Consider the following 13,931-nt stretch of genomic DNA (forward strand, 5'->3'; position numbering starts at 1 on the left):
TATATTTTAATTATTGATAATAATTCAAAAATATCGATTGAGCTTGTTGAACCATGTGTCCTTATAGACTGGCTGAATTTAACTCAAAAATCAATTTGAACCAAAGGTTCATCCTGCTTTTTCTATTTTTTTTAATAATCACATTTGACCAACTGACCAGACCAAAAATCAACGATTTTATTGGCCCAACCCCAATCCAGTTACAGCAAAATCATTAAAAATATCATATAAAAGTTACTTTAAAAAGATTTAAAAATGGACTAATCAAATGAATATAAGGTGGCGTGTATTTAAAATTATTATTATAATGATATCTCCTGATATTTTTTAAATAAATGGTTAAAATAAAAAAGGAAAAAAAAAAAGAAATGTCAATCCATCGTTAATAATGCCACGTAAGTTTTGCATTGAGAAATAAGTTTATCTTTTAACCAATTTAATCGTTTTCAACACAAAGAATGATAATAGACTGATTTCTGAAGAAAAGCAAGTATTTGGTAACCTTTTTAATATCTTTTAGGTTACCAACACAATTTCCTAATTTCTGACCTAACAATATCAAGTGGCTACAATCTGTGGCAAAACCAAGAGGTCTGGCAAGGCCTTGACCCCTTAAAATGATTTTTTTTTCATTTAGACCCTTTATAATTTATAAATTAATTCTAAACTAGTAATGGTAAGATTACATTTTGACATCTACAAAAAATGATAAAAATTTAATTTAATCATTTAAAAATTATAAAAGTATAGTTTAATTCCGCCCAAAAAAATTTCTGCCTTCGCCACTGACTGTAATCTCCTTATTTCTATTTTTAACCATAACCATTAATTTAAAAAAAATCCCACTAAATCTGACTATAATAACATCGTACCTTATACATTACAAATTTTCTTTTTAAGTTACACAATAGTCTAAAACTGATTTAAATCAAAGCTGGCACACATCAACAAAAGTAGCCGCCGCATTACTCTTGACTTTGCATTACAATCACACGAGACTAACATAAAATAATGTTTGTCACATTATTCTTCTTAGGGTAAACTACGAAAACAATCACTTTTATTTCCCTTGAATTACATTTTAGTCATTTGTGTTTAAAATGTTACATTTTAATCACTTATCTTATCGTGTTGCAACATTTTAGCCACTACGCATTAATTGTCGTTAACCGTATAACAATAAGCTGACATAGTACATTAAATCATCATTTCAAACGAAATGGAGAAGGAAGGAAAATAGTCCTTATATTTTTTTTTGTTTTGAGCAATTTAATTTTTTTCTTTTACATTAAAAGAAATGGAGAAGGAAGGAAAATAGAGAGAGAAGTAAAAAAGTATGGAAAAAAAAAAGAAAAAAAAGAGTTAAATGAATATAAAAAGAAAAAATAAATTGTTCAAAATAAAAACATATGGGGACCAATTGTATAATTTAATCTAAAATTTTTGTTTAAAATGATTATTTAACATGTCACATCAGCTTACCGTTACACCGGCAATTAATGGCTTAGTGACTAAAATGTTACAACACGTTAATGTAAGTGACTAAAACATAATGTTTCAAATATAAGTAACTAAAATGTAACATGAGGAAAACAAAAGTGACTATTTTGATAGTTTACGCTTCTTCTTATATATGACTTGATACTTGAATTACTTACGTACTAATTATGAAATATTGATATTTCTACCGAAATGTATGGCTACAAAATGTAGGGTATAATTGGAATACAAGTAATCACATTTTATTATCGAATTAGAATAACTCAAATTTAATTTAATAATTCTTAATAAAGCTCGAGTTTGAGTCAAATTTAAAGATCATAAAAACTTAATTCGAATGACTCATGTTGTTAATATTTATTTCTTGTAGTTGTTTGAAAGTCAATCTTGAAATTTCCAATCTAAACACTCAACTCTTTACAAAATAAAATAAAACCAAGAGAACTCAATAGAAATATAAATTTATGCGAAGTTGGAACATTTTTTGGGAGTCAAAATTAAATTATATATTTTTATGATAGTGAAAATGTAATTTTACTAACTTAATAGCTTATATCTTTATAATTTTAGGAGATTAATCAAATTTTTATCATTTTTGGTGGCCAAAGTGAAAATTTACTATTACTAATTTAAAATTTTATAAATTATAAAGGGATCTAAATAGAAAATTTCCCATTTTACCAGCCTCCCTGCATTCGCCTCTGCATAAAAAACTTACAGCTGCATATTGTCCTGAAATCATCAATTGCCCCAGCAGTAATCTGCTTCTTCTTTCAATTGTTTCCGAGGAGAAAGTTCTCTGCTGATTCTGGAAAATGAAAGTAATGCATCAATCAGATGAAGCACATTGAAAACGATAGTCATTGAACTACTATATAACATGCATTACTTCTCAAAATAACGTCCCAAGCTATGCCATTGACGATTCTTTGAACGGTTTCCAAAGCGAACTACTTCTTTTGAAAAGAGACAAGGAATTGATAGATTACCCATGGTCAAAAGAGGGTGGCGACGTCGAGAGGAGTAAGCTTGTCCCACGGAGAAGAAGAGGAACCACCAAAATTCACTAATCGGAAAATACGGCACTGACGAGGTAGTGGACTTCGTCAGTTGTCGGAAAGCGACAGACTCGGCGATGATGTCCAGCGGGATCGATCAGAACTGCGATGAAGAAGAGGAAAGCATGGGATGGCATAAAACGTTGCCTTAAACGGAACCTATGGCATTGATGCTGCTTCGGGCTTCCACCGGCGTCGAAGAGCGGCAAACACGGTGGTGGCGTCGACCGGAATGGGTTGGAAGGAAGGACGACAGGAGGGCGGTGAATGGCGACTTGGGTAGAAGTTTTTTTTAACGTAAAAGAATATTTCTTTTTTGGTAAACTACTAAAATAGTCATTTTTATTTTTATCAGGTTAAATTTTAGTCACTTATGTTTGAAATCTTACGTTTTAGTCACTTACGTTATCGTTTTGTTGCGGAATGATTATCTCTCGTTAAGATTAGGAGTGAATATCCGATTGAGTTGAGTTGAATTGAGTCAAAAAATTTCAAGTTAGTCGAGCGGATGAATCATATTTTAGCAACCGAACTCAATTTGAATTTTCTTTTAATCGAGTAAAAAATTTCGAGTTAAGTCAAGTTAACGAATCCCATTATTTATACTAAATGTTGTGCTTACATGGACCAATTATTTAACTACTAGACGAATTAAAAAATTATTTAACTATATAAACAATATAATGGTTTTGCTTTTGGGTAAACATTTATCAAAACGAAATAGTTTTACTTTTTCTTATTCGAATTTTCAGATAACTCAATTTATGTAATTCATATTTGAGTTAAATCGAAAAACTTAATTTTTTATTTTAATTGATCCGAATAACTCGACTAACTCAAGTAAATTAGACTATTTAATTCAAAATTTAAATTTTTTATAAAATTTTTTAAATCAAATCAAAATTTGCTAACCCAAAACAGCAATCCAACTGTTACTATTAATTTTTATTTAATCTAAAGGCTCTTGTTTTCTGAAGCTTATGGTATGTATTTTATTTTATTTATTTAGCTCTTTTGTAAGAGCTTTCGGTAGAATTTCCCTACCCTTTATATGTAAAAAAGCTAAAAAAATATACCAATAAAATAATATTAAATAAAACATCGAAAAGTGGGTAAGGGCATTAAAGTCAATTTCACAATTTCCACCGTCAACCATGGCGTCTCTTGGACTGAAAGTCGAACGTCTCATCTTTTCACTTAAAAACCCTTCCATCCCATTCCTCTCATTTCTAAATAGAAGAATCAAAGTCCGACTCGATTCCATATCAGACTCCATAGCTGCAAAAGCTTTAAAGCCATGAGCGAGACCGATAATGGATTCGGTGGATCCTCTGATATTCCCATGGATAACAATAACAGCTACGCCTTAAGCGGCAGGATCATGCTCAGCACCATTGTTGTTTTGTTCTTCGTCGTTATACTCGCCTTCATCTTCCATCTCTACGCTCGTTGGTACATCCTCCGTTCCCGCCGCCGTCGTTCCAGCGGTCGCCGTAATCGACGTCGAACGCAGTTCTTTTTCTATGTTGATCCAAACTCCAATGCCGCCGCCAATCGCGGACTAGATGCGCGCGTTCTCAAGTCGCTCCCGGTTTTCACTTTCTCCTCCGAGACCCACCCGGATTCCGCCCTCGAATGCGCCGTTTGTTTGTCGGAGTTCGAAGAAAATGAGTCGGGTCGGGTGTTACCCAAATGTAATCATAGTTTCCATTTAGCTTGTATAGATATGTGGTTTCACTCTCACTCAACATGTCCTCTTTGTCGGACCCCCGTCGAAGAATCCAAACCCGAATCTGATAACCCGGGAGATTTAGTATTAACTATCAATGAACCGTCAGAAGCAGAATCCGGATCCGATCGGAGCTCAGATTTGTGTGCCACGTGTCGACACGAGGAAGGACATGAAGATTCGTCGGCCGTTGGGTACCGGAGGAAATTGTCGATTGAGATTTCAAGAAAAACTGAAGGTTTCGAGGGTGAGTCGAGTGGGTGTAACTCAGGACCGAGTCCAGCTTATAGATCGCCAATGACTCGAATCTTGTCGTTTAAGAGGATACTGAGTAGGGACAGAAGAGGGAATGGATCAATATCCGTTCCCGAGTCGGATATCGAGCGAGGTGGGGATGAGACTCCGCAAACTCAGGGCTAACTCGGGTGATGGCGTGATGTGTGACTCAGTTGACAAAAATCTAGCGGCGCGGCTGATTTACTATACTGCGGTGAAAAGACATTCGTACGAGGATTAGGATGACAGATCCACGTGGCTTGAGGATATTGAAACTAAAACACTTGGCAGATTTTGGGACGTTGATGAACGAGAATATTTGTTTGTAATTTTTTGTGTGTATAAATTTGTCTCATTAAATGAATATTATTTTATATATATTTGTTTTACTTGAGGTAAACCTTCTTTTGAAAATAAAATTATCGTCTTCGAAAAAAGAATAATACACAAACACAAAAACTAATTAAATACTATATGATCTAATTTTTTCTATTGTTTTATTTTAATATATATTTTTTGATAATAATAAATTTAAAAAATTTATGCCATTACTGATTGAGTCTTAACTCGATTGGCATTAATATTGTTGCTAATGCAAGAAGTTGTAAGTTCGAGTGCCTGAAGTACATTATTTTCCTATTTAAAGATTGAGAGAGACTATGGATAATTTTAGTCATTGTATCAAAAAGAGTAGATATGACAAGAACTTATAATGAAATTAATGTTAAAAAAATCCTGAAGTCCATGTCTGATAAAATTATTAGATTTTTATCTAGATCTTTCAACATAGATTTCTAATTTTATTTGTATGTCGCGCGTTATTTTTTACGAGTATTATTTTATTGAATATGATAAAATGAAAATTTTATTTTATGAACTTTTCCCTTCACACCATCTATTATCTCTTTCCAATTATTTAATAATATTTTAATAATTTTTTCATGTCATTAATATATAATTTTTGTAATTTTTTATCCTAAACATTGAACACTAAATCTCGAATCCTACACCTTGAACTTGGGTTAAGTTCAGGGTTCAAGATTTAAAGTAAAAATTACTAAAATTATGTGTCAATGGCATGAAAATTTTGTTGAAATGTTATTAAATAATTAGAAAGAGAACATGAATAATGTGGTGGAAAGAGTCTGTCTAATAATTTCTTAATAAAATGACATGTGTTACATTTTTTAAAAAAATTTAAAAATTCAATTAAGTTTAAATGCTTTTAAATGTGCATTGTTTTTCAATTTTAAAAATGAAAATAAAAAAATCAATTAATAGGATATGAACCTTATTAATAATATGATTTATAATTGAATATATCTATGATATTTGATGATATTATATATTATTATTATAATATTAATAATATTTATTATTGTTAGTTGATGGTGGCGCAACTAGAGCCGTCTCTATTTGACCCAACCTAGCAGACATTTCTATTTTATTATTGATCTCTACAATTATTTTTTTAATACACATGTCATATAATATTTTAATTTCTTTTAAGCGGTACGTAGAACAGATAAAGGATATACGTGATTGTATATAAAAATTTAAATTATGTTATTAATTTCTGTATTTTACGAAAATTATAGATTTAATTTTTATATTTTTATTTGATAATTTTAGTTTTTATACTTTTCGAATTAGTTACTTTATTCTTTTTACTTTTTAAATTTTAAAATTTTAGTCTTGAATAATAGCAATTAAATCTATTTAGTTAAATTCATTTACTAGTCCTGTATTATGCGTACAATCATAGATTTAGTTCGTTCTCTCCAATTGGCTCATCCTAATTCCTTATACTTTTTAACTTTTTGAAATTTCAGTCTTGGACGCAAATGATAGTCGTTAACCCATTAATTAAATTTTTAGTGAGTAATATGCGGAAATAATAAATTGACATAACATTATACATATGATAATATGTTTGGCATATCGGATTTTAGAAATTATATAACTTTACTAAATCAATTTAAAAAATATGATCTGGTGAGGACTAAAATTTAAAAATTTAAAAAGAATATAGATTAAATCCATAACTTTTGCAAAATACAAGGACTAATGATAGAATTTAACCTATAAAAAAAACATTTTCTTCTAAACTTAATGTTTCCATAATTTTTTTTACTTGTAATATTTTCAAAAAGTAGATTTTTTTTTAATTTCTCAAAGTATCCATTAAAACAAATCTAGCGACTAATCTTTCGTATTATATAAATCCACCGTAGGAGTAGACCTTAAGCATGAGTTTTAATAAAAATGAATGCTTCATATTAAAAGAAGGAAGTTATTAAGAAGTGCATGAATTTGGTAACCTTTTCAGGACCGGACTTATGATCAAGTCGATTAATTTATTAGTTTAATTGGTATAAATAATTTAATTAAATAAATTATTAAAAATATTTAAAAAACTGAATCAACCAATTTAATAACTGATTTAAATAATTTTTTAATCTAATTAATTTAATTTGTACTTTTTTCGACTCAATCGATCTAAACAACCCATTTCCCGAACCATAACGAATCCTACCTACTAATACAGATAACCATGAAATTTGGTCTATTTCTGAACATAACTTTGAAGTGAGGGCGGAAAGTGGATATCCTTTTGACTAGTTTGCATTTAACTCTTATATTTTTTACTTTTCAAGCTTTTGAACATCCTAGTAAAAGACAAAACAGGATATTCGAAAAATCTATGTCTGAAAATTGTACTAAAATAACATTCTTTTAATTGAACAATTAATTATAATTTTTATTTTTTGTATATTTTAACTAGATATTTTTATTTTTTAAGTTTAATTTATAAAGATTAACATTTAGGGTCATGTTGAGTGAAAGTGGAAAGTTTTATTTATTAGAGTGGAGTTTAAATATTAAAATTTAAAATGAAATTAGGTTCAAAATAAATTTTCTATGAAAAATATAAATATCAAATTAAGGTTCAAGCAAGTGAAAAATATTTCGACTTAACAAAAAAAAAACATATTGCGAAGTAAATTAATTTGAGGATAGAAGATAATCAGTGACAGATTTTAGAATTAAATTTTGAAGGTCTAATAAAATTTTTAAAAATTTTAAGAGTTTAATGATAATTTTTTTTAAAAATTTGGATAAAGTTAAATTTTTTGTGAGAACAGTGATAATTTTCAAAGAAAAAAGTTAAAAGAGCTTTAACTATTTTTTTAAAAATGATATAATAAAAATTTTCAAAAAATTAAAGGACCTAACTAAAATTTTCTAAAAATTTTAAAGTAGAAATCAAATTTTTCTTGTATCATACTTGTTATCAATTCAACATGCAATATAATATTTTAATATTTTATTTTAAAATAAGGATAAATAGAAGGAAACTTATAAATCATAAGAAATAAAATAAAAATAATATTTTGACAAAATGAATGGGAAAGAGCATCAACTTGTTTAGTCGATTTTTTCTAGGGGAAAAAGAAAAATGGGTCATGTCATTTAAAGGAAAGGTATGGATACAATGTAATGGACTTATTGAATGGACGGTGTATTTATTTGCGATAATTGTAAAAATAGCGGTAATAGTAAAATTAAATAATATAACGTGAGATAAAAAGAAAGTTAAACGTACCACACTGGAAATAAATGCCTGTCCAAATGAGCCTTAAGTCTTTTTTCTAATGATCGGAGAAACGTAAACTTAATATTAATATTAGATTCGATCTTTAAACAATTAAAAATTTTCTAACTATGAAGAAGTTATTAATTTGACATTAAAAATAAAAATTTAGATATACGGATAAAATATTATTAATGTTTATTATCAATCCAGGTCTATACAAATATATATTATTCATCTTGAAAGAATTTTTTTTACTTAAAATGTTGAAAAATATTTACTAACATTTTATCGTAACAATTAAGTTACAAAAAGTGTTTATATAAATTATGGTAGTAGTTCATATTGCGTATGGTGTTGAAAGAAACTGAAAATTAAGATTTAGGATCATGTTTTAGTAGAGCGATAATTAATATAATTGATCTTTTGCATTATGTGCCATGTCCCATTGATGTTGGAAAATGAGAGATTTATAAGAGAACGGGGGATTCGAAGTAGCTCTCTCGTAACATGATTGTCTTATTGGTATTGTCTAATTTAGGTTTGGGTTAAAACATGGTTTAGATGTATCTTGATGTGGAGTTTATATGATTGAGAAGTTGAAAATTTTAATGAGATTAGACTTGATTTGATAATTGTTCTTGATGGTATTATGATGATGCTTTTCGTGACAAAAAAGTGTGTAGGCACGAAGATCTAACATATTTTACAATAAAAAATATATTTGTGAATAGTAATTTGAATTGGATTGATTTAAATAATTACAAAATTATTTAAAATATGATTTAATTCAATTCACCGTGTTAAAATTGTCCTAGGGCTGAGTCTTAATCCATAACAAAATTCCTATGAAGCTTTGGAATTATTGGTTAAGGTAAACACTTTGGGTAAGGTTGTTTGAACCGGATTGGATTGATTGGTCGGATCGGTTGGAGTATCAGTCCAAATAAGGATATTGAACCAGTTGACCTGAGAACTGGTATGGACCAATTGATTTTGATTTTCAATGCTTTTTAATATTTTTATTTTAATGATTTATTTAATCAAATTAGTTGGACCAGTCGGACTAACGAATCGGTGACATATGTGCTTAAATACAAATAAATATATCAACTTTAAATTTAAAATCGTAATTAGCTCTGTGATTTTTTTTGAATAATCTCATTATAAATTATGATCATTTCTGCTCGTTTTTTAGCACAATGCCTAGTTAAACTAGGCATAGTCCCTCCCAACCCATAAATAAGAGAATAATGCGCTTCAGCGTACTCGAATCTACGTCATTCTACATTAACAACAATATCCATACTAATCAAATTAACACTCAATCAATATTAGTTCCGTTAAATAAATTTCTAGCCGCTTTATTTTTTTGTTAAATTCAAAGAAATTTAGGTTTATTGTTGACTGAAATAATAATATAAAGCTAAATCAACGATAAGAAGACATCACATGGGATGGGCAGACATGAACTTGTCTTCCACGTAATTCTTGGTAATCAAAGACAAATTTTTCATTAAATTTATGCTTTTCTTCCTTGGTACCTAACAATGATTGGGCCTTGCTTGGATGTATTAGAATTTATGGAAATTTAACCATATTTGATCAACTAATAATATTGTTTTGGTCAAATTCTGCTACTAGTCCATGTATTCTATGTAAGTTATGAATTTAGTCTATATACTTTAATTTGGTCAATTTTAATTTTTCTTTTTACTTTTTAAATTGGTCAAGTTTAGTCCTTATACTTTTTGAATTTCAAAATTTTAATCTTTTTTGAATTTCAAAATTAATCTTAGTTTAAATGGTTGCAATTAAATGCATCTAGTTAAATTATGTGATGGTTTTATGATATGCGTCGAGTTGAATTTTACAATTCGAATATTTGAAATAACAAATTGGTATAAATACCATTTGGTTCCTGTCAATTTCGAAAATATACAACTTGGTCTCTCTCAACAAAAAAAAATACAAAATATTTCAAAATATTCATAAAAATCCCAAAATCTTATATTTTTTAAAAGCAAGAATTCTAAAAAATTAATAATAATTTTTAAAATAATAATTTTGAGGACCTAAATAAGTAATTTACGAATTCAATTTTATTATCCTAAAGTATCTTTTTTTTGGGAAGAGTTTGCAAATATATATGATTTTAAATTTACGTTCTAACATGGATTTTATTTTAACATTTTTAATTTCTTAATTTAACTTGATTCGACTTGATTCGGAAAAAAATTCAAATTGAGTTAAGATGATAAAATAATACTCATCAACTAGACTAACTTAAAATTTTTCACTCGATTAGATGAAAGTTCGTCCATAACGAAAATAAAATTAATTTTGATGAGAATAAGAATAATAAAGACATTAAAATTAATTATTGTAGCAATGAAATGAAATTAATTAATCATAAAAAGATGTTGTTTATAAATAAATGCAAGATGAGACAAGAACGATGGATTGGATGCAGGATTCTTTGTGGATTGGATTTCAAGTTCCTTTTGGGCCCGTATCATTTGCTGTTGGTTTTATCTTTTGCTTTGATGGATCCATTTGTTGTAACTTTTGTATTAAAGTTATTAATGCTAATTTTATATTTTAGTTATTCGATTTTAAAAAGTTGTAAAACGATCACTGATTTGAAAATTTTCATTTAAATTACGAGGTTATTAAAATCATTGTTATATAACCTTCTTTGTTTGCATCTCCTGCACTAATCGAAAGCTCTTATTTTCCTTTCTCTTCTATAGTTCATTTTTTTTTATGAAATAACTTTGAACGTCAAAAATTTGCGAACCAAAATTCAAACAGCTTTTTCCTCCGATCTCCAATACTGATTGTCAGATCGATTTGAGTCTAAGGTATGCTCTACTACTTGTCAATGGGTATTAATCTATCGTACTAATTGTCGAATCATCACTTGAATCTTTTTAGCTGGTAAAAGAAAAAACTTAATATCCCAGTGACTTAAATAAAAACTTCCAAAAAGTTCAGTGACTTAAATGAAAACTTTCGAATAGTTCAATAGTCATTTTGTAACTTTTTCGAATTAAGTGACCAAAATATAAACTTACTAATAGTTTAGTGACATCAGGTATAGTTTACCCTTTTATGAATTATGTATTTAGCATATAAATAAGTTAAAATATAATCAAAGTCTAGTATTTTTTGTACATCATGTACTCTTAGGATTCAAAAGTTCAAGCCTAATCATTAACATTTTAAAAATCCATCTGTTAAATTCAAGTTCATTATAACAATAATTTTTGTCATGTAAGTTTTTTTTTAGTGTGTTACACAAATGAATTTAACTAAATAATTTTAATGGGGTAAATAATTAAACTTGAATTTTAAAATATGAAAAATAGAGAGAATAAATTCCATAAATCAAAAATAAAAGAACTAAATTTTAAATATACAAAAAGTTCTAGCCTTAAAAAAATATAGAAAGAGAGAGACTGGCCGTAACTGACACCACACAAAAATAATCGCCATGACGTGTAAAGGAGATATAAAGACTAGTTGACACCACATGAGGATCAAAATGATCAATGGCCATGACGTGTAAATACATGATGTAAAGTTTTGCATTTCGCTTTAAGAAAAGAGTAAATTACAGTAAAGATCATCTAACTATGACTTTTTTTTTTCTTTTTTGGTTACCAACCATGAAAGTTACGGAATGTTACCTAATTATTTGTATTTTTTTTGATTACTTAACTATGAAAATTTATAAAATAGTCACCCAATTATTCAAACTTATCCTGTTAGTCAACAACTGGTTAATCTAAAAATAGAAACACCTAAAGATCCAAGATAATTGAGTAAAAAAAATACAAAAAGTTAAATCACTTTTTTTTTAATGAAAATGATGATTAAAACATAAATTTTCAAACAACTTGTATGTTAATTCACGTGCACATCATGTTAACATAACACCATTTCTCTTATTTGTCATGTCAAAAATAAATAAAAAATTATAAGAAAAAAACCAAAACTAAAATTAAAAAAATATAAAAAGAATTCATAAAAATTCATAAAAATTCAAAAAAAAAATAGCACATAGTACATATAAATTGTCATTCATTTTGTTGTGTTTGAAAAATTAACATTTTAGTTAGTATTTTTGTTAAAAAAATTATTTCGACTCTTTTTCAAAAAATTAATGACCAAATTTGACTATTCTTAAAATATTAAGAATTAAATTTAACTAAAAAAAGCAAATTGACAAAAAATATAAATACTAAGGGCTAAATTTAACATTATACCTTTAATTTTTAACGTTTCTCCAATAACTCTATTTCTAAAAGAACTCTAATAACTCACTTAGCTCAATCGAGTTAATAGTTAATTAATTAGTATAACTAGATATAAAATAAAGGTCCTTTTTGTAAAAGGAATCTTTGGACCTTTCCTGATCGACACGTGGATCAATTTTCTTTTGCATTATATATTAAAATAGTTAAATTTCAATTTTAGTCTTAAATTTAAAAATTATATAACAATGGTGAAATTTCAATTTTAACCCATGTGTTACACTAGAATTTAAAATTTGATGTTTATACTTTAAAATCTTTTAGGTAATTTCATATCTTAATTTTGACAATGTCGTTCGTTAACCCTAATATTTTATTTTGATTAAAATACTAATTTAACTTTTAAAAATTTTTAACACCGTTAAAATTATTTGTTAAATTCAATTCAATTTTAATATTTTTTATTACATGGTTGCTAGTGGTGATGGAGCATAGTGGAGACCCAGAGGCCCTTTAAAATGGTAAAATTTTAATTTAGGCTCTTTATAATTTATAAAATTTTAAATTAATAATGATAAAATTACACTTTAACCCTAAAAATGATAAAATTTTAATTTAACATTTTAAAAATTATAAAGATATAGGCTATTAAAACGATAAAGTTGTATTTTTTTAATTTTAATTTTAAAAATTCACATTATTAGATTTAACAGAAGAATTTAACGATATTAACAATTAATTTTTTTAAAATTTTAAAAATAAAGAGATTAAATTCTTAAAAATAAATAAAATAAACTAAAATTTAAATATATAAAAAATAATTAATAATGAACTTAACCGTTTTTTAATACCCAAATATTTATTTTATAATTTATCTAAAAATAACTAATAAATAGTCTAAGTACGGTAAAATTCATATTAGCTAATTAATTGACGTATCGGCAGGCAAAAGGACATGCTTTAATACTTTCGTATCTTACCTGAAATTTGAGACCTTCTAGATGCACAAAAATCCACCCAACATGTTTCCCACATCTTTTTTTCATTAATTTATTTTGTTTTTATTTTATTAATTAATAATGTTAAATTTTATAAAAATAATTCATTTACCACTAGATGTGTCCACCCAACATGTCTATCACATCTTTTTTTCATTCATTTATTTTGTTTTTATCTTATTAATTAATAAAAGTTAAATTTTATTAAAAAAAATCATTTACACTAAAGGTGTCAAATTATATATTATATAATTAAATTTTAATTTAAAATATTTTTTATTCTTTAAATTATATTAAAATCAAAGTCAAACTAGCCCAAAGTGTAAAAGTCCTTGTACAAGCTTAGCTCAAGTCGAGCTAGACGGATTACCCAACCTTTGGAATGGTCTATTTACCCCGTAGCTTTTACAAATTTAGTTTACATACTATAATCTATAGCTTTAATGCTTTACTTTTTAAATTATGTATTTTGAATGTTAATATATTGATTGGTATTTGAGTTTGGTTTTAATATTC

The 13,931-nt window shown here is 27.2% G+C and overlaps 1 protein-coding gene across 1 annotated transcript; it reads left to right on the plus strand.

The window, feature by feature from the left end:
- The first annotated feature begins 3,536 nt into the window (after positions 1-3,536).
- On the plus strand, positions 3,537-4,941 carry LOC121232325 (RING-H2 finger protein ATL2). The gene has a single exon (XM_041118076.1). It carries the CDS (start codon positions 3,856-3,858, stop codon positions 4,705-4,707), a length of 852 nt encoding a protein of 283 aa, XP_040974010.1. The 5' UTR covers positions 3,537-3,855; the 3' UTR covers positions 4,708-4,941.
- Positions 4,942-13,931: the final 8,990 nt, after the last annotated feature.

This window comes from Gossypium hirsutum, chromosome A01 (assembly GCF_007990345.1).
Source record: "Gossypium hirsutum isolate 1008001.06 chromosome A01, Gossypium_hirsutum_v2.1, whole genome shotgun sequence".
In the NCBI taxonomy this organism is placed as follows: Eukaryota; Viridiplantae; Streptophyta; class Magnoliopsida; order Malvales; family Malvaceae; genus Gossypium; species Gossypium hirsutum.